This window comes from Tachyglossus aculeatus, chromosome 4 (assembly GCF_015852505.1).
Source record: "Tachyglossus aculeatus isolate mTacAcu1 chromosome 4, mTacAcu1.pri, whole genome shotgun sequence".
NCBI lineage: Eukaryota > Metazoa > Chordata > Mammalia > Monotremata > Tachyglossidae > Tachyglossus > Tachyglossus aculeatus.
The window spans coordinates 133,907,605-133,929,251 of record NC_052069.1 but is presented as its reverse complement, the minus strand read 5'-3'; the positions used below and the strand labels follow the sequence as shown (position 1 = coordinate 133,929,251).

General features: G+C 54.4%; 1 protein-coding gene across 1 annotated transcript; it reads right to left on the bottom strand.

Annotated features, from left to right (window-relative positions):
• Window positions 1-221: 221 nt before the first annotated feature.
• Window positions 222-14,369, bottom strand: TTC31 (tetratricopeptide repeat domain 31). The gene is made up of 14 exons (XM_038745720.1): window positions 14,115-14,369; window positions 7,691-8,002; window positions 7,274-7,357; window positions 7,128-7,190; window positions 6,969-7,043; window positions 6,057-6,365; window positions 5,764-5,944; window positions 5,072-5,162; window positions 4,842-4,983; window positions 4,638-4,742; window positions 4,459-4,556; window positions 4,270-4,394; window positions 3,437-3,498; window positions 222-583 (listed from the first exon to the last, which is right to left on the bottom strand). Exons 2-14 carry the CDS (start codon window positions 7,943-7,945, stop codon window positions 347-349), a joined length of 1,827 nt encoding a protein of 608 aa, XP_038601648.1. The 5' UTR covers window positions 7,946-8,002; window positions 14,115-14,369; the 3' UTR covers window positions 222-346.
• Between the last annotated feature and the right edge of the window lie 7,278 nt (window positions 14,370-21,647).

The following is a 21,647-nucleotide window of genomic DNA, read 5'->3' as shown; positions in this document are numbered from 1 at the left end:
ATTATCAATCATCAATCGTATTTATTGAGCGCTTACAGTGTGCAGAGCGCTGTACTAAGCGCTTGGGAAGTCCAAGTTGGCAACGTATAGAGACGGTCCCGACCCAACAGTGGGCTCGCGGTCCACTTACTTGGTCGACTCCCTACGCCGCGCTGCTTCTCGTGCTGCTCTGGGCCCACCGGGGCCGCTCCGGGGGGGGGGGGGGGGGGGCAAGGCCGGGGTCTGAGTTCAACTGTTTTATTGAGTTCTTAGGTGCGGCGTTTCCCTGAGCCCCTCCCTGCGGAGGTGGAAGTGCCAGCCAGGGAGAATCGGTCCCAGCCTGAGGTAGTACGGGGTGGACGGGGGGTCACCATTTCAGGCTCCACGATGGCTTGGCGGCGGAGGAGGAGGAGGAGGAGGAGGAAGGCGGTGGTGGTGGTGGTGGTGGGAGATGCGGGTCACCGTCAGGACTGGAAGCGGGGCCAGGGGAGGGGGTCTCCAGGCCCCGGGGGGCCGGCGGCGGCGGCGGCAGGCACGGTTCGGTCCGGGAACCAGAGCGGGGGTCCGACACCTCCGGGGGAGACCAGCCTAGGAGAGGGGGTCCCTGGGGACGGGGCGGACAGACGGAGAGACGACAGAGAGGACGGTTAGACAGCCCGCACGGATCGATCCCTCGGATTTGACTGAGCGCCGCCCTAAGCCAGAAGCAGCGCGGCGTAATGATAATAATAATAATAATGATGATGGCATTTATCAAGCGCCTACTATGTGCAGAGCACTGCTCTAAGCTCTCGCGGGGGGGGATACAGGGCGATCAGGTTGCCCCGTGTAGGGCTCACGGGGTTAATCCCCACTTTACAGGTGAGGTGACGGGCTCAGAGAAGTCAGGCGACTTGCCCAAGGTCACACAGCAGACGTGTGGTGGAGCCGGGATCTGAACCCACGACCTCCGGCTCCAAAGCCCGGGCTCTTTCCGCTGAGCCACGCTGTTAAGCGCTTACTATGTGCCCAACGCTGTTCTAAGCGCTGGGGGAGATAGAAGGCCGGGGGAGGGGCTAGAGCCCGGGTTCTCATCCCGGCTCCGCCACTTGTCCGCCGGGTGACCTTGGGCAAGTCACTTAATGACAATAATGATGGCATTTGTTAAGCGCTTACTATGTGCAAAGCACTGTCCTAAGCGCTGGGGTGGATGCAAGGTGATCGGGTTGTCCCACGGGGGGCTCCCAGTCTTCATCCCCATTTTACAGATGAGGGAACTGAGGCTCGGAGAAGTGAAGTGACTAAGGTCACACAGCAGACATGTGGTGGAGCCGGGATTTGAACCCACGACCTCGGACTCCAAAGCCCGGGCTCTTTCTGCTGAGCCACGCTGTTAAGCGCTTACTATGTGCCCAACACTGTTCTAAGCGTTGAGGGAGATACAAGGGTGGGGATGGGGCTAAAGCCCGGGTTCTCATCCCGGCTCCGCCACTTGTCCGCCGGGTGACCTTGGGCAAGTCACTTAATGACGATAATGATGGCATTTGTTAAGCGCTTACTATGTGCAGAGCACTGTTCTAAGCGCTGGGGGGGAAACAAGGTGATCAGGTTGTCCCACGTGGGGCTCGCGGTCTTCATCCCCATTTTACAGATGAGGGAACTGAGGCTCGGAGAAGTGAACTGACTAAGGTCACACAGCAGACATGCGGCGGAGCTGGGATTCGAACCCATGACCTCTGGCTCTTTCCACTGAGCCCCGCTGCCACTTCACTTCTCTGGGCCCCAGTGGCCTCATCTGTAAAATGGGGATGGAGACTGGGACAGGGACTGCGTCCAGCCCTTTCTGCTTGTGTCCGACCCCGCGCTGACTACGGTGGCTGGCGCACAGTGAGCCATTATCGTTATTTATTGAGCGCTTACTAGGTGCGGAGCACTGTACTGAGCTCTCAGGAAGGGACAGCGTGACAGAGTTCGGGGACACGTTCCCTGCCCACGCTGCGGCGGGGAGGGAGGACTCAATTTCCTCTGGATTGTGAGCTTCTTGTGGGCCAGGAACGTGCCTGTCCTCTGCCAAGCGCTTAGTCCAGTGCTCTGCACATGGTAAGGGCTCAATAAATACCGTTCAAGTCCAGTGCTCTGCACGCAGAAGTGCTCAATAAATACCACTGATTGCGCTCTGCTCATCCTAAGTGCTCGATAAACACCACCGATCGATTGCTTAGTCCAGCGCTCTGCGTGTAGTAAGTGCTCAATAAATACCACCAATTGCGCTCTGCTCATCCTAAGTGCTCGATAAATACCACCGATCGATTGCTTAGTCCAGTGCTCTGCACGCAGAAGTGCTCAATAAATACCACTGATTGCGCTCTGCTCATCCTAAGTGCTCGATAAATACCACCGATCGATTGCTTAGTCCAGCGCTCTGCATGTAGTAAGTGCTCAATAAATACCACTGATTGCGCTCCGCTCATCCTAAAGTGCTCGATAAACACCACCGATCGATTGCTTAGTCCAGTGCTCTGCACGCAGAAGTGCTCAATAAATACCACTGATTGCGCTCTGCTCATCCTAAGTGCTCGATAAACACCACCGATCGATTGCTTAGTCCAGCGCTCTGCGTGTAATAAGTGCTCAATAAATACCACCAATTGCGCTCTGCTCATCCTAAGTGCTCGATAAATACCACCGATCGATTGCTTAGTCCAGCGCTCCGCGTGTAGTAAGTGCTCAATAAATACCACTGATTGTGCTCTGCTCATCCTAAGTGCTAGATAAATACCACCGATCGATTGCTTAGTCCAGTGCTCTGCGTGTAGTAAGTGCTCAATAAATACCACTGATTGTGCTCTGCTCATCCTAAGTGCTCGATAAATACCACCGATTGATTGCGCTCTGCGTGTAGTAAGTGCTCAATAAATACCACCGATTGTGCTCTGCTCATCCTAAGTGCTCGATAAATACCACCGATCGATTGCTTAGTCCAGCGCTCTGCGTGTAGTAAGTGCTCAATAAATACCACCAATTGCGCTCTGCTCATCGTAAGTGCTCGATAAATACCACCGATTGATTGCACTCTGCGTGTAGTAAGTGCTCAGTAAATACCACTGATTGCGCTCTGCTCATCCTAAGTGCTCGATAGATACCACCGATCGATTGCTTAGTCCAGCGCTTTGCACGTAGTAAGTGCTCAATAAATACCACCGATTGCGCTCTGCTCATCCTAAGTGCTCGATAAACACCACCGATCGATTGCTTAGTCCAGCGCTCTGTGTGCAGTAAGTGCTCAATAAATACCACTGAACAATTGGGGGGCGGCGATGGATGTCTACCCATCTTCCCCCCGAGACCGTACGCTCCTTGTGAGCAGGGCCCGCGTCGGGCAGCCTTCCCGCACGTTCCCGTCCCCAGCGCTCAGCACAGCGCCCCGCGCCCGGGGGGAGGCACTCGATGAGGGCTGCGGAGTGAGGGGCCGGACTACCTGATGGCGGGAAGTCCCAAGGACGGCGCCAAGCCAGGAATTGCGAGTTGGAAGAGTTGGGGCTGGAAGAGGAGGTGAGGGAAGGGGGTCAGGCAGGGAAGAAGGAGCCAAAGCCCCCCACCGACCCCCCACCCCGCGCTCCCTGGTCGGAAAGACCTGGGTTCCGATCCCGCTCGGCCCCTTGTCTGCCGCATCGCCTTGGGCCAATCGCTTCACGAAATAATAAAAGTCGTAATAACCACGGTGACCATCTGCGCTAGGCGCTTACTCCGCGCCAGGGTGGATGCGAGCAAATCGGGTTGGACCCGGTCCCGGCCCCACGGGGGGCTCATTTTTAAACTGTCAGCCCGCTGTTGGGTAGGGACCGTCTCTATAAGTTGCCAACTTGGACTTCCCAAGCGCTTAGTCCAGTGCTCTGCCCACAGTAAGCGCTCACTAAATACGATTGATGATGATGATGATGACAGTCCAGTGCTCTGCCCGCAGTAAGCGCTCAATAAATACGATTGATGATGATGATAGCACAGTGCTCTGCCCACAGTAAGCGCTCAATAAATACGATTGATGATGACGATGATGACCTTCTCCCAGATGAGGGGACGGAAGGCCCAGAGGGGGCAAGTGACCCGCCCAGGGTCGCACAGCAGGCGAGGCCCGGATCGGAACCCGTGACCTCCCGATTTCCAGGCTCTACACCCCACAAGGCGTTGTTTCCCACGCGTCACGATGGGGACGAGGAGGGCGAGAGCTAAGCGGAACGGGGGCTGTATTAACCAGCTACTAGTCACGCTCGAGCTACTGTAGAAACCGCCCCACCGCGCCCCGATTCTCACCTGGCTGCCGACGGCAGCAGCCGCAGGGGCTGCGGCCCCAGGATCCCCCTCCCCTTGGCCGAGGAGCCGCCGAGCGGGCCGGCCCGGTCGGGGGCCGGGGTCCCGGGCCAGTGGGGGGGTCTGGGCTGGGCCCGGTGGGGCAGGGGGCTCGGCGGGGGCAGCGGCAGGGGCAGAGGGAGGGGCAGCTGCGGGAAGGGCAGGAGGCTGGGGCTGTGCGCGGGGGGCGGGCACCGGGGGCTGCGGGTCCAGGCCGGGGGCGCGGGCGGACGGCCGATCCTGCACTGCTCCTGCGGAGGCGACCGGGCGGCCGTCACCCCGGGGCCCCGGCCCGCCCGCCGCCCCCGTGCCCCCGCGCCCACGGCCCTCACCAGGGCAAGCTCCAGCTGGCAGAGCCGCAGTTCCCCGGCCGCGTCCGGCTCGGCCCCCTCGAGGCGCAGGGCTTCGCGGAAGGCCGCGGCCGCCTCGCCGTACCGCTGGAGGGGACGGAGGGGCACGGCTGGGGGCTCCCCCGGGCCCCCGGGGCCTCCCCCCCGCCCGGCGGGCGGCCCCCCGGCCCCCCCCGCCCACCCTACCTTCAGCCCACTCAGGGCCTTGCCGAGGCGGAAGAGGCCGCGGGGCCAGCGGGGCCGGAGGGCGAGGGCGATGCGGGCGTCCCCCAGGGCCCAGCCCGGCTGGCCCAGACGCTCGTGGCAGAAGGAACGGTTCCCGAACAGCCTGGGCGGGAGAGGGCGGGCAGGGGGTCAGGGGCCGGGGGGGGGGGGGGGGCGGCCCTTCGCCCCCCGATCCCGGGGACCTCGGGCACCTGGGATCCTTGGGGTTCAGCGCGATGGCCTGGGTGAGGAGCAGCACCGCCTCGTGGTACAGGCCCTCCTGGGCCGCCGCGGTCCCCAGCTCTGAGGAGGGACGGACAGGGCGGCAAGGAGGAGGAGAGCCCCGCGGGGGAGGGAAACTGAGGCCCTCTCCTCCCTCACCTCGCTCCTCTCCTCCTCCAACCCAGTCCGCCCGCTGGGCTCCTCTAATGCCAAGCTTCTCCCAGGGCCTCCATCTCGCCCCCGTCCCGCCTCCGGCCTGGAAAGCCCTCTCCCCTCCATGCCTCCTCCCGGAGGCCTTCCCTGACTAAGCCCCCCTTTCCTCTTCTCCCATTCCCTTCTGCATTGCCCCCCGACTCGCTCCCTTTCTTCACCCCCCCACCCCCCCCGTCCCACCCCACGGCGCTGATGTCCCCATCTGTCATTTATCGATTTACGATGATATGCTATTTGATATGCTCTGCACATAGTAAGCGCTCAATAAATACGATTGATGATTCAGACTAATGCCCGTCCCCGCCCTCTAGCCTGTAAGCTCGTTGTGGACGGGGAACGCGTCTCCCTGTTGTTCCACCGTCCTCTCCCGGGTGCTAGCTCCAGCGCTCTGCACCCGGTGGGCGCTCAATAAATAGGACGGGGGGGGGGGGGGGGAGCGCGGGAGAGGAAGGGGGTGTCCGTCACTCACCCGCCAGCTCCAGGCTGCGCTTCAGAGCGGCCGCCGGCCCATCCGGGGCCGCCGGACACCAGGCCCGTCCCGGGGTCACCCCCCGGGCCTCCGGAACCTCGTCCGTCCCCGGGGTCACCTGACGCCGGACAAATCCCGGGGTCACTCCCGGGATTTTTAGACTGTGAGCCCACTGTTGGGTAGGGACTGTCTCTATATGTTGCCAATTTGTACTTCCCAAGCGCTTAGTACAGTGCTCTGCACATAGTAAGCGCTCAATAAATACGATTGATGATGATGATGACCCCCGAGACCTCGGCCGCCCTCGGGGTCACCCCCCGGGCCCCCGAAACCTCTTCCACCCCGTCCCGCCGCGAGACTGTCCCCGGGCGGTCCCGCCCCTGGGCCCAGCTGACCTCGGGCCGCGGGGTCCGGCTCCCGGGGCCGGGGTCCGCGCTCCCGGGGCCGGGGTCCGCGCTCCCCGGGCCGGGGTCCGGACTCCCCGGGGCCGCCTCGGGGCCCGGGCCTCGCTCTCGCCGGGCGGTGGGGGGCCGCTCCCCGACTTTGCGCCGGGCCTGGGACACGAACGTGCTGGACAGGTCCAGCTCCTCCTCCTCCTCCTCCTGGGGACGGGGCCGGGGGCCGAGACAGAGGGGACACGGGGCTGAGGGACAGGAGCGGCACGGCCTAGCCGACGGAGCCCGGGCGGCCGAAGGACCCGGGTTCCGGTCCCGGCTCCGTCACCTGGGCGACCCCGGGCGGGTCACTTGGCCTCTCTGGGCCTCGGTTTCCTCGTCTGCAGAGTGGGGACGAGGACCGGGAGCCCCACGGGGGACGGGGACGCCGTCCCTCACCCGACGACCTTGAATCTCCCCCAGCAGTGCCCGGCACAGAGTAAGCGCCTAACGCATATGTTGCCAACTTGGACTTCCCAAGCCCTTAGTCCAGTGCTCTGCACACAGTGAGCGCTCAATAAATACGACTGATTGATTGAATACCATAAAAAAAAGTCACTTCACTTCTCTGGGCCTCGGTTCCCCCGTCCGCAAAGCGGGGGTGAGGACCGCGAGCCCAACGGGGACACCGCGTCCAACCTGACGTTCTTGAACATCCCCCCAGCGCCTAGTACAGTGCTTGCCACGTAGTAAGCGCTGATTACATGCCGTGAAGACAAAACAAAGCAGGGGGAGAGGAGAGGAAGGAAGGGGAAAGGAGGTGGGCTTCACCTCCTCTTCTTCTTCCTCCTTGACGCTCTGGGTCGAGCCGTCTCCTCCTGAGGTTGCTTCCTTGCTCTGGTCGGGCTGCGGCGGGAGGCGGGTGGGTGGGCACAGCTGGCACCTCCCCTGCCCGCCCCGGCCCCGCCGCTTCGTCCGAGCTTCGCTCACCCTCACGCTTCCATCCTCCTTGCTCCCGTCGAGCCTCTCCAGTCGCCTCCGCTCCTTCTGCCGCTGCAATGGACCCCCCTGCGGGTCAAGCCCCCCGCCTCCCCCGGGGGGGCCCCGGCCCCCCACCCGCCGCCCCGCCCGGACACCTGTTTCTTGGATCGCCTCTTCTCCGCCCGCCGCTTTGCCCGCTCCTCCTCCGCTACCAGTTCCTCCGCCAGGCGGTTAGCTTCCTGAAGGACGCGGTAAGTTGCTTTTTTTTTTTTTAACCGGTGCCCGTGAAGCGCTTCCGACGCGGCGGGCACCGCGCTGGGCGCCGGGACAGGAACGAGGCGGGACGCCGTCCACGCCCCCGGTCTTCACCCTCTAGCCTGCGAGCTCGTGGCGGGCAGGGAGCGTGTCTGTCTACGGCGGGATCAGTCCTCTCCCGGGCGGTGGGTGCGGCGGTCCGCGCACGGTAAGCGCTCAGTGCGTCCGACGCAACGGACGAGTCCCCGCTTTCCCGAGGAGGGAGGCCGGCCGCCCGGGGTCACGGGGTGCCCGGGCCGTCCCCGTTAGGCTCTTACCTCCGCCGACACCTGGACCCTCTGGGGCATCTCCAGCTTCGGCTTCAGGGGGTTCAGGGCGCCGCGGGCGGGCCGCGGGGCGCCGGGGGCCGGGCCGGGCCGCGGGCACAGGAACGACCTCTGGAAGCCGCAGAAGGTGTGACGTCCGGGGCCGTCCGCCCTCCGGTCCTCCTCCTCCTCCTCGGCCCGGCCCGGGGGGCCGAAGAAGGGGCTCCCTCGGGCCGCCGGGGACCCCGAGTCCCGGCCCGCGCTCATCGGCGGCAGCCCCCGGCCGGCGCGCTCCACGAGCTGCTCCAACACGTCGGCCGGCTCCTGGGGAGACACGGGATCCCGATCCCCGTCATCTTCTAGACTGTGAGCCCGCTGTTGGGTGGGGGCCGTCTCTATATGTTGCCGGCTTGGACTTCCCCAACGCTCAGTACAGTGCTTTCGCTCAATAAATACGGTTGAATGAATGAATGAATGAAAATCCCGGCCCTCAGGACGGTGGTGGGCATGAAGTAAGCGCACACTTCCCCTTTATCTCTACATCTGTCGTCGATTGATTTCTACATCTCAATCAATCGTATTATTGAGCGCTTACTGTGTGCAAAGCACTGTACCAAGCGCTCAATAAATACCATTGATGATGATGATGAAGTCGGCAACATATAGAGACAGTCCCTACCCAACAGTGGGCTCCCAGTCTAAAAGGGGGCGACGGAGAACAAAACCAAACGTACTAACAAAATAAAATAAATAGAATAGATAGGTACAAGTAAAATAAAAAAGTAAATAGAGTAATTAATATGTACAAACATATATACACATCTATAAATGAACATATATACATCTGCCCTCGACTGATTTCCACGCCTGTCATTTCCTCATGTAAGTATCTCTCATTGGTGTCGGCATCTAATAATAATAATAATCAGGGTATCTGTTGAGCGCTTACTGTGCGCCAAGCACTGGGGTAGCTCTGCCAGTGGGGTAGGGACCGTCCCTATATGTTGCCGACTTCATCATCGTCATCATCAATCGCATTTATTGAGCGCTCACTGTGTGCAGAGCACTGTACTAAGTGCTTGGGAAGTACAAGTTGGCAACATATAGAGACGGTCCCTACCCAACAGTGGGCTCACGGTCTAGAAGGGGGAGACAGAGAACAAAACCAAATGTACTAACAAAATAAAATAAATAGAATAGATATGTACAAGTAAAAAATAGAGTAATAAATATGTACAAACATATATACATCTATAAATGAACATATATACATCTGCCCTCGACTGATTTCCACGCCTGTCATTTCCTCATGTAAGGATCTCTCACTGGTGTCTGCATCTAATAATGATAATAATCAGGGTATCTGTTGAGTGCTTACTGTGCGCCAAGCACTGGGGTAGATCTGCCAGTGGGGTAGGGACCGTCCCTATATGTTGCCGACTTCATCATCGTCATCATCAATCGTATTTATTGAGCGCTTACTGTGTGCACAGCACTGTACTAAGCGCTTGGGAAGTACAAGCTGGGAACATTTAGAGACAGTCCCTAGCCGACAGTGGGCTCACAGTGTAAAAGGGGGAGACAGAGAACAAAACCATACTAACAAAATAAAATAAATAGGATATGTACAAGTAAAAAATGAGTAATAAATATGTACAAACATATATACATCTATAAATGAACATATATACATCTGCCCTTAACTGATTTCCACGCCTGTCATTTCCTCATGTATCTCTCATTGGTGTCTGCATCTAATAATAATAATAATCAGGGTATCAGTTGAGCGCTTACTGTGCGCCAAGCACTGGGGTAGCTCTGCCAGTGGGGTAGGGACCGTCTCTATATGTTGCCGACTTGTACTTCCCAAGCGCTTACTACAGTGCTCTGCGCACATTCATTCATTCAATCGTATTTATTGAGCGCTTACTGTGTGCAGAGCACTGTACTAAGCGCTTGGGAAGTACAAGTGCACACAGTAAGCGCTCAATAAATACAACTGAATGAATGTCTTTATTTCTGCATCGGTCATTTACCTATGTCCGTCGCTGTCATTTACAGATGTCATTTACTTATCTAAAGCTATCGTTTCCTTATGTACATATCTGCGATTCATTTATAGGTATACCTGTCATTTATTTATGTTTGTCACTGACCCATGTACGTATCTGTAATTTACTCAGATGTCATTAATTTATTTCTATATCGATCATTTCCTTACGTGCATATCTGCGACTCGTTTATGGGTATACCTGTCATTCATTTACGTTTGTCAGTGACTGATAGACATATCTGTAATTTATTGATAGATGTCACTAGTTTATTTCTATATCTTTTACTTATGTACATATCTGTAATTCATTTATTTGTACCTGTCATTTATTTCTACATCTCTTTTACTTATGTTCACATCTGCCATTCATTTATTCATATACCTGTCATTTATTTATATATTTGCCATTTACTTATGTACATATCTGTAATTTACTTATATATGCCATTTATTTATTTATATATCTGGCATTTACATATGTACATAGCTGTAATTTACGTCCCCATCATTTATTTATATATTTGTCATTTACTTATGTACCCATCTGTAATTTATTTGTACCTGTCATTTATTTCTACATCTCTTTTACTTATGTTCACATCTGCCATTCATTTATTCATATACCTGTCATTTATTTATATATTTGCCATTTACTTATGTACATATCTGTAATTTACTTATACATGCCATTTATTTATTTATATATCTGGCATTTACATATGTACATAGCTGTAATTTACGTCCCCATCATTTATTTATATATTTGTCATTTACTTATGTACCCATCTGAAATTTACTCATAGATGCCGCCTATTCATACAGCTATCATCTACTGATGTACATACCTGTAATTCATTTATTTATATATTTGTCATTTACTTCTGCACTTATCTGTAACATTTATTTATATACCTATCATTGACTTCTGTACATATCTGTAATTTATTTATTTACATATCTCACGGACTTATGTACATATCTGTAATTTGTTCATTTATATATTTGTCATTTACTTCTGTACTTACCTGTAACATTTATTTATATACCTATCACTGGCTTCTGTACATATCTGTAATTTGTTCATTTATATATTTGTCATTTACTTCTGTACTTATCTGTAACATTTACTTATATACCTATCATTGACTTCTGTACATATCTGTAATTTATTTATTTATATACCTCACGGACTTATGTACATATCTGTAATTTGTTCATTTATATATCTGTCATTTACTTCTGCACTTATCTGTAACATTTATTTGTATGCCTATCACTGACTTCTGTACATATCTGTAATTTGTTCATTTATATATTTGTCATTTACTTCTGTACTTATCTGTAACATTTATTTATATACCTATCATTGACTTCTGTACATATCTGTAATTTATTTATTTATATACCTCACGGACTTATGTACATATCTGTAATTTGTTCATTTATATATCTGTCATTTACTTCTGCACTTATCTGTAACATTTATTTGTATGCCTATCACTGACTTCTGTACATATCTGTAATTTGTTCATTTATATATTTGTCATTTACTTCTGTACTTATCTGTAACATTTATTTATATACCTATCATTGACTTCTGTACATATCTGTAAATTATTTATGTACCTCACTGACTTATGTACATATCTGTAATTTGTTCATTTATATATTTGTCATTTACTTCTGTACTTGCCCGTAACACTTATTTATACACCTATCATTGCCTTCTGCACATACCTGTAATTTACTTATTTATATACCTCACTGACTTATGTACATATCTGTAATTTGTTCATTTATAGCATTTACTTATATATCTGTCATTTACTCCTGTACCTATTTATTTATACAACTTATGTACATATCTGTAATTTGTTCATTTATATATTTGTCATTTACTTCTGCACTTGTCTGTAACATTTATTTATATTCCTATCACTGACTTCTGTACATACCTGTAGTTTATTTATTTATATACCTCACTGACTTATGTACATATCTGTAATTTGTTCATTTATAGCATTTATTTATATGGCTGTCATTTACTCATGTACCTGTTTATTTATACAACTTATGTACATACCTGTAATTTGTTCATTCATATACTTGTCATTTAATTCTGTACTTGTCTGTAACACTTATTTATAGACCTATCATTGACTTCTGTACATACCTGTAATTTATTTATTTATATGCCTCACTGACTTATGTACATATCTGTAATTTGTTCATTTACAGCATTTACTTATATATCTGTCATTTACTCCTGTACCTATTTATACAACTTATGTACATATCTGTAATTTGTTCATTTATATATTTGTCATTTACTTCTTATCTGTAACACTTATTTATAGACCTATCATTGACTTCTGTACATACCTGTAGTTTATTTATTTATATACCTCACTGACTTACGTACATATCTGTAGTTTATTTATTTATATATCTCACTGATGTACATATCTGTAATTTGTTCATTTATGGCATTTATTTATATATCTGTCGTTTACTCCTGTACCTATTTATTTCTACATCTGTCATTTATGTGCTTATCTGTGATTCATTTATACATGTCATTTCTTTAATCAATCGTACTTATTACATATACATATATATATATTTACATATATATCTGCCATTTACTTCTGCACCCATCTGAAATTTATTTACTTCTATACCTGTCATCTACTTAGGTACCTACCTGTCATTTATTTGTTTCTATCCGTCATTTACTTGGGTACCCACCTGTCATTTATTTATATATCTAGAATTTTTTTATTTCTATTTTTTGATTTCTATTAATGTCCGCCTCCCCCTCTAGATCGTCAGCTCGCTGTGGGCAGGGAAACGTGTCCGTTTGACTGCTCCATTGGACTCACCCAGGCACTTAGGACAGCGCTCCGCACACGGTAAGCGCTCAGTAAATATGACCGAAGACGCCTCCCTGAAAACCCATCTCTCCCAGGAGGACTCTCTCTATATACTTTTTGGTATCTGTTAGACGCCCGCTACGTGCCGGACGCTGTGCTGAGCGCCGCGGGAGAGGCAGGCTAGTCCGGTTGGACACGGTCAGCGTCTCTCGCGGGGCTCCCGTGACTCATTTTCCCTGTTCGGAGGAACGGAAGAGTTACCGTTGTCCCTGCTCTCCGATCGAGCTGGACTCGGCTGGGGCCCGGAAGCAACGTTAAGCTGTGTGACCTTGGGCAACTCAGTTAACTTCTCTGTGCCTCGATCAATCAATCGTATTTATTGAGCGCTTACTAAGCGCTTGGGAAGTACAAGCTGGCAACGTCTAGAGACAGTCCCTACCCAACAGTGGGCTCACAGTCAAAAAGGGGGAGACAGAGAACAAAACCAAACATGCTAACAAAATAAAATAAATAGAATAGATAGGTACAAGTAAAATAAATAAATAGAGTAATAAATATTTACAAAAATATATACATATATACAGGTGCTGTGGGGAAGGGAAGGAGGTAAGATGAGGGGGATGGAGAGGGGGACGAGGGGGAGAGGAAGGAAGGGTCTACTAGTACTCAGTACAGTGCTTGGCACATAGTAAGCGCTTAACAGATACCATTATTATCAGTAGTAGCACCATGACTATTGCTACAGTACTTGCAATCTGTCTTCCAGCCCTCCACCTCCCTCATGTAGCTAAAAGAGAAGCAGTGTGGCTCAGTGGAAAGAGCCCAGGCTTTGGAGTCCGAGGTCGTGGGTCCGAATCCCGGCTCCACCGACTGTCGGCTGTGTGACTTCGGGCAAGTCACTTCACTTCTCTGTGCCCTCAGTTCCCTCATCTGGAAAATGGGGGTGAAGACTGTGAGCCCCCCGTGGGATAACCTGATCACCTTGTATCCCCCCCCCCAGCGCTTAGAACAGTGCTTTGAACACAGCCATCATTATTATTATTATTATTAATAAATGCTTCTTTAAGACAGGGTTTGTACCTCTTAGTTCTCTTTTCCTGGCATCCGTTAATAAGCACTTACCGCGTGCCAGGCGCTGTACTGAGCGTCGGGGCCGCGACGGCCTAATTCGCTTCCACACGGTCCCCGTCCCGCGCGGGGCTCCCGGTCTCCGCCCCCATTTTCCGGAGGAGGGAACTGAGGCCCAGGGAAGCCACTTGCCCCAGGTCGCCCGGCAGACAAGGGGCAGAGCCGGGATTAGAACCCAGGTCCGGGCTGTGGCCACTAGCACTCGAACCTCATCTGTAAAATGGGGATGGGGAGGGTGAGCCTCACGTGGAACCGGGACCGTGTCCAACCCGATTACCTTGTATCCCCCCCCCACCCCCGCCCGGTGCTTAGTACAGTGTCAGCGCTTAGCAGACGCCAGTTCATTCATTCATTCATTCATTCGTATTTATTGAGCGCTTACCGTGTGCGGTTATTATCCTCGGGTGAAGACGGAGCTTCTCCCTCACGCAGTCGGTTCTGCGCCAAGCGCTTAGTACAGTGCTCTGCACACGGCAAGCGCTCAATAAATACGATTGATTGATGGCGTCGGTTGCTTTCCTTCCCCGGGTCAGGCGGCTTCTCTTCCATCTACTCTCCCAAACGGTCAATACCTGTTCGGTCTTCGGCCTCGCCGATAAAAACTTTATTAAAACTTTCGGCAGTCGCGTGCCATCTGACTAATTCTTTAGTCGCCCGGCGACCTTGGTGGCCACCCGGAACAACCACCGCCCTCACGGGGAAGAATAATGATAATAATGGCATTTGTTAAGCGCCTACTATGTGCCAAGCACTGTTCTAAGCGCTGGGGAGGTTCCAAGGGGATCAGGCTGTCCCACGGGGGGCTCACGGTCTTAACCCCCATTTTACAGATGAGGGAACTGAGGCCCAGAGAATAATAACAATGGTGGCACTTATTCAGCGCTTACTATGTCCAAAGCACTGTTCAAAGCGCTGGGGGAGTTACAAGGTGATCAGGTTGTCCAACTGAGGACTCATAATAATAATAATAATGATGGCATTTATTAGGCGCTTACTATGTGCAAAGCACTGTTCGAAGCGCTGGGGGAGTTACAAGGTGATCAGGTTGTCCAACTGAGGACTCATAATAATAATAATGATGGCATTTATTAGGCGCTTACTATGTGCAAAGCACTGTTCGAAGCGCTGGGGAAGTTACAAGGTGATCAGGTTGTCCAACTGAGGACTCATAATAATAATAAATGATGGCATTTATTAGGCGCTTACTATGTGCAAAGCACTGTTCGAAGCGCTGGGTAAGTTACAAGGTAATCAGGTTGTCCCACTGGGGACTCACTTATAATAATAATAATGATGATGGCATTTATTAGGCGCTTACTAGGTGCAAAGCACTGTTCGAAGCGCTGGGGAAGTTACAAGGTGATCAGGTTGTCCAACTGAGGACTCATAATAATAATAATAATAATGGCATTTATTAGGCGCTTACTATGTGCAAAGCACTGTTCTAAGCGCTGGGGAAGTTACAAGGGGATCAGGTTGTCCCACTGGGGGCTCACTTATAATAATAATGATGGCATTTATTAGGCGCTTACTATGTGCAAAGCCCTGGGGAAGTTACAAGGTGATCAGGTTGTCCCAGTGGGGCCTCACTTATAATAATAATGATGGCATTTATTAAGCGCCTACTATGTGAAAGAACTGTTCTAAGCGCTGGGAAAGTTACAAGGTGATCAGGTTGTCCCACGGGGGGCTCACTTATAATAATAATAATGATGATGGCATTTATTAGGCGCTTACTATGTGCTAAGCCCTGTTCTAAGCACTGGGGAAGTTACAAGGTGATCAGGTTGTCCCACGTGGGGCTCACAGTCTTCATTCCCATTTTGCAGATGAGGGAACTGAGGCCCAGAAGTGAAGCGGCTTGCCCAAGGTCACCCAGCTGACGGTTGGCGGGGCCGGGATTTGAACCCACGACCTCTGACTTCAAAGCCCGGGCTCCTTCCACTGAGCCACGCCAATTCTCAAGACTGTGGGCCTCATGTGGGGCAACCTGGCCACCTCGTATCCACTCTGGTGCTTAGAACAGTGCTTGGCACATAGTAAGCGCTTAATAAATGCCATTTAAAAAAAAAAAAGAAAAAGCAGTGCTTGGCACAAAGTAAGCGCTTAATAAATACCATTGTCATTAGTATTATTACTCATCCCCATTGTCCAGAGGAGGAAACTGAGGCCCGGAGAGGAGAAGGGACCTGCCCAAGGGTTCAGGGCAGACGCTTAGAATAGTGCTTTGCGCATAGTAAGCGCTTAATAAATGCCATTTTTTAAAAAAAACAACAAAAGCAGTGCTTGGCACATAGTAAGCGCTTAATAAATACCATTGTCATTAGTCTCATCATTCAACCCCATTGTCCAGAGGAGGAAACTGAGGCCCGGAGAGGAGAAGGGACCTGCCCAAGGGTCCAGGGCAGACGCTTAGAACAGTGCTTTGCACATAGTAAGCGCTTAATAAATGCCATTTAAAAAAAAAAACAACCAAAGCAGTGCTTGGCACATAGTAAGCGCTTAATAAATACCACTGTCATTAGTATTATCATTCATCCCCATTGTCCAGAGGAGGAAACTGAGGCCCGGAGAGGAGAAGGGACCTGCCCAAGGGTCCAGGGCAGACGTTTAGAACAGTGCTTTGCACATAGTAAGCGCTTAATAAATGCCATTTTTTTTAAAAAAACCAAAAGCAGTGCTTGGCACATAGTAAGCGCTTAATAAATACCATTGTCAATAGTCTTATTACTCATCCCCATTGTCCAGAGGAGGAAACTGAGGCCCGGAGAGGAGAAGGGACCTGCCCAAGGGTCCTGGGAAGACGCTTAGAACAGTGCTTTGCACATAGTAAGCGCTTAATAAATGCCATTTAAAAAAAAAAGCAGTGCTTGGCACATAGTAAGCGCTTAATAAATACCATTGCCATTAGTCTTATTACTCATCCCCATTGTCCAGAGGAGGAAACTGAGGTCCGGAGAGGAGAAGGGACCTGCCCATGGGTCCAAGGCAGGCGCTTAATAAATGCCATAGAAAAAAAAATACAAAAGCAGTGCTTGGCACGTAGTAAGCGCTTAATAAATACCATTGTCATTAGTATTATTATTCATCCCCATTGTCCAGAGGAGGAAACTGAGGCCCGGAGAGGAGAAGGGACCTGCCCAAGGGTCCAGGGCAGACGCTTAGAACAGTGCTTTGCACATAGTAAGCGCTTAATAAATGCCATTTAAAAAAAAAACAAAAGCAGTGCTTGGCACATAGTAAGCGCTTAATAAATACCATCGTCATCAGTCTTATTATTCATCCCCATTGTCCAGAGGAGGAAACTGAGGCCCGGAGAGGAGAAGGGACCTGCCCAAGGGTCCAGGGCAGGTGCTTAATAAATGCCATTTAAAAAAAACAACAAAAGCAGTGCTTGGCACGTAGTAAGCGCTTAATAAATACCATTGTCATTAGTCTTATTATTCATTCCCATTGTCCAAAGGAGGAAACTGAGGCCCGGAGAGGAGAAGGGACCTGCCCAAGGGTCCAGGGCAGGCGCTTAATAAATGTCATTTAAAAACAAAAAACAAAAGCAGTGCTTGGCACGTAGTAGGCGCTCAGTAAATACCATTGTCATTAGTCTTATTATTCATCCCCATTGTCCAGAGGAGGAAACTGAGGCCCGCAGAGGAGAAGGGACCTGCCCAAGGGTCCAGGGCAAGCGCTTAATAAATGTCATTTAAAAAAAAAACAAAAACAGTGCTTGCCACATAGTAAGCGCTTAATAAACACCATTGTCATTAGTCTTATTATTCATCCCTATTGTCCAGAGGAGGAAACTGAGGCCCGGAGAGGAGAAGGGACCTGCCCAAGGGTCCAGGGCAGGTGCTTAATAAATGCCATTTTAAAAAAACAAACCAAAGCAGTGTTTGGCACATAGTAGGCGCATAATAAATACCATTGTCATTAGTCCTATTATTCATCCCCATTGTCCAGAGGAGGAAACTGAGGCCCGGAGAGGGGAAGGGACCTGCCCAAGGGTCCAGGGCAGATGGGGTGACGCCCCTCCCCCCCCCGTCCCCGCTCACCCCGCTCCGCCGACCCCGGCCTCTTTCGAACCGGTGACATCTCCCGCCTCCCGGGACCCGGAAGCGGAAGTGACGCCACTTCCGGAAAAAGTGGCGGCGGCCGGAAGCGCCCCTCCTCCCCACGGGGGGGGCCGGCGAGGTTGACCCGGAAGCAGTTGCCGCCACCCTCCGGCCCACCCCCGGTAGTGCACGGAGGAGGAAGAGGGGGCGGGCCTGGGCGTTGCCAGGGGAACGGAAGGATGGGGAGGGGAGGGCCAGGGCGTGGCCAACTACTGCCGGGGGGAAGTGGGTGGGGCTCTTCGCTCCCATTGGGTGGGGGGAGACTGGGCGTTGCCAAGGGAACGGGCTGGGGGCGGGGCCGTTCTTCCTCATTCATTACTGTGCGCCGAGCGCCAGTGCTCTGCACACAGTAAGCGCTCAATAAATACGCTTGATGATTAATAATAATCATAATGATAGCATTTATTAAGCGCTTACTATGTGCCAAGCACCGTTCTAAGCGCCGGGGGGGGATACAAGGTGATCAGGTTGTCCCACGGGGGGCTCCCAGTCTTCATCCCCATTTGACAGATGAGGGAACTGAGGCCCAGAGAAGTGAAGAATAATAATAATAATAATAATAATAATAAATAATAATAATAATAATGGCATTTATTAAGCACTTACTATGTGCAAAGCACCGTTCTAAGCGCCGGGGAGGGATACAAGGTGATCAGGTTGTCCCACGGGGGGCTCCCAGTCTTCATCCCCATTTGACAGATGAGGGAACTGAGGCCCAGAGAAGTGAAGAATAATAATAATAATAATAATGGCATTTATTAAGCGCTTACTACGTGCAAAGCACCGTTCTAAGCGCTGGGGAGGTTACAAGGTGATCAGGTTGTCCCATGGGGTGCTCAGTCTTAATCCCCATTTTACAGATGAGCTAGCAGGGACAGAGAAGTGAAGTGACTTGCCCAAAGCCACACAGCTGACAACTGGCAGAGGCGGGATTTGAACCCACGACCTCTGACTCCAAAGCCCGGGCCCTGTCCACTGAGCCACGCTGCTGGCAGCATCTAGAGACGGTCCCTCCCCAACGGCGGGCTCACAGTCTAGAAGGGGGAGACAGAGAACAAAACTAAACATATTAACAAAATAAAATAAATAGAATAATTATGTACAAGCTAAATAAATAAATAAATATATATAAATTAATAAATAAATGAATGAATGAATGAAGAGTGAATGAATGAATGAATGAGTAATGGCGGGGGGGCCAGGAGCGTTGCCGGGGGAACGGGCTGGGGGCGCGGCCCAGAGACCAGGCGGAAGTGGGCGGGTCCACTGTCGGCGCGCGGAGGGGGTGGGCAGGGGCGTTGCCGGGGAAACGGGGCGGGTCCACTGTCGGCGCCCGGAGGGGGTGGGCAGGGGCGTTGCCGGGGAAACGGGGCGGGGCCATTGCCGGCGCGCGATGGGGGGGTGGGGCTGGAGCGTTGCCGGGGAAACGGGGCGGGGCCACGGTCGGCGCGCGGAGGGGGTGGGCTGGGGCGTTGCCGGGGGAACGGGGCGGGTCCACGGTCGGCGCGCGGAGGGGGTGGGCAAGGGCGTTGCCGGGGAAACGGGGCGGGTCCACTGTCGGCGCGCGGAGGGGGTGGGCCGGGGCGTTGCCGGGGAAACGGGGCGGGTCCACGGTCGGCGCGCGGAGGGGGTGGGCCGGGGCGTTGCCGGGGAAACGGGGCGGGTCCACTGTCGGCGCGCGGAGGGGGTGGGCCGGGGCGTTGCCGGGGAAACGGGGCGGGGCCACGGTCGGCGCGCGGAGGGGGTGGGCAGGGGCGTTGCCGGGGGAACGGGGCGGGTCCACTGTCGGCGCGCGGAGGGGGTGGGCCGGGGCGTTGCCGGGGGAACGGGGCGGGTCCACGGTCGGCGCGCGGAGGGGGTGGGCAGGGGCGTTGCCGGGGGAACGGGGCGGGGCCACGGCCGGCGCGCGGCGGAGGGGTGGGGCTGGAGCGTTGCCGGGGAAACGGGGCGGGGCCACTTCCGGGGCGCGGCGGGGGGGTGGGGCTGGAGCGTTGCCGGGGAAACGGGGCGGGTCCACTGTCGGCGCGCGGAGGGGGTGGGCAGGGGCGTTGCCGGGGAAACGGGGCGGGGCCACGGCCGGCGCGCGGTGGGGGGGTGGGGCTGGAGCGTTGCCGGGGAAACGGGGAGGGGCCACGGCCGGCGCTCGGTGGGGGGGTGCGGTGGGGGCTGGAGCGTTGCCGGGGCGACGGGGCGGGCCCACTGTCGGCGCGCGGAGGGGGTGGGCAGGGGCGTTGCCGGGGCAACGGGGCGGGTCCACGGTCGGCGCGCGGAGGGGGTGGGCAGGGGCGTTGCCGGGGGAACGGGGCGGGGCCCCGGTCGGCGCGCGGTGGGGCTGGAGCGTTGCCGGGGCAACGTGTGGGGGCCTCGCTTGGTGGGAGCGGGCGCCGTAGTAGCGGGCGGGGGTCGCGTTGTGGGAGCGATGCCGTCGGGCGGTGTCGGGGAGCGGGTCCCGGGGCGGGCGTTGCGGCGGGCCGGGGGTCTCCTGCGCCGGCTGGAGGCGGAGCGAGCCGAGCTGCTGCTGCTGCTGCTGCTGCTGCTGAGGGCCCGGGAGGCCCCCCGACGCCCCCCGCCGCCCTTCTCCTCCACGGCCACCTTCCCCACGGAGCCTTTCTCCCCAGGGCCCCCCGCCACGGGCACCCCCTCCCTGGGCCTCCTCCCCCCAGGGGCCCCAACTTCCGGCCCCATCGTCTGCACAGGCCCTCTGTCCACGACCACCCCGACCATGGCCGCCATGGCCGCCTCCTCCACAGAACTTTTGTCCCCAGGGCCCCCCGACGTGGCCACCTCCTCCCCCCCAGGCCTCCTCCCCAGAGGCCCTTCCTCCACAGGCCCCCTCCCCGTGGCCCCCTCCTCCATGGCCACCCTGTCCCCGGGCGGGCCCATCTCCACACTGACCCCCGCCATGGCCACCCTAACTACGGCCCCCTCCTCCATGGCCACCCTGTCCCCGGGCGGGCCCCTCTCCACACTGACCCCCACCATGGCCACCCCAACTACGGCCACCTCCTCCTCCTCCTCCTCCTCAGGCCTCCTCTCCAGGGGCAGTTCCTCCGCGGGCCCCCTCCCCACGGCCCCCTCCTCCATGACCACCGTGTCCCCAGGCGGGCCCCTGTCCACACTGCCCCCCCACCATGGCCACCCCAACTATGGCCACCTCCTCCACAGACCCTTTCTCCACAGGGACCCCCACCGTGGCCACCCCGACTATGGCCACCTCCTCCTTGGGGCCCCCAGGCCTCCTCTCCAGGGGCACTTCCTCCATGGACCCCCTCTCCTCCCCGGGCCCCCCCTCCAGGGGCACTTCCTCCATGGACCCCCTCTCCTCCCCAGGCCCCCCCTCCAGGGGCAGTTCCTCCCCGGGCCCCCTCCCCGTGGCCACCTCCTCCATGGCCACCCTGGCCCCAGACGGGCCCCTCTCCACACGAACCCCCTCCTCCCCGGAGACCCCGGCCACGGCCACCCCAACCACAAGCCCCCTCTCCGCGGGCCTCCTTTCCATGGCCACCTGCACGGCCACCCCAACCACAAGCCCCCTCTCCACGGGCCTCCTTTCCATGGCCACCTCCATGACCACCCCGACCACAAGCCCTCTCTGCCCAAGCCCCCTTTCCACGGCCACCTTCTCCACGGGGCCCTCCTCCATGGCGACAGCCAGCCTGCCCACGAGCCCCCTCTCCCCAGGCCCCCTCGCCAGGGTCACCTCCTCCGTGGGCCTCGTCTCCATAGGGACCTCCTCCACGGGCCCCCCGGCCACCTCGGCTACGGGCTCCCCCTCCGTGGCTCCCCTCTCCACGGAGATGCCCTCC

Bases quoted from the DNA above. Each gene is read 5' to 3' on its own strand.
- TTC31 (XM_038745720.1), bottom strand. From the start codon at position 7,945: ATGAGCGCGGGCCGGGACTCGGGGTCCCCGGCGGCCCGAGGGAGCCCC. The intron at 7,191-7,273 runs GTGTCCGGGCGG...GGTCCATTGCAG, and splicing joins AGAGGCGATCCAAGAAACAG to CGGCAGAAGGAGCGGAGGCG. The intron at 5,945-6,056 runs GTCTCGGGGGTC...GAGACAGTCCCT, and splicing joins TGACCCCGAGGGCGGCCGAG to ACCCAACAGTGGGCTCACAG.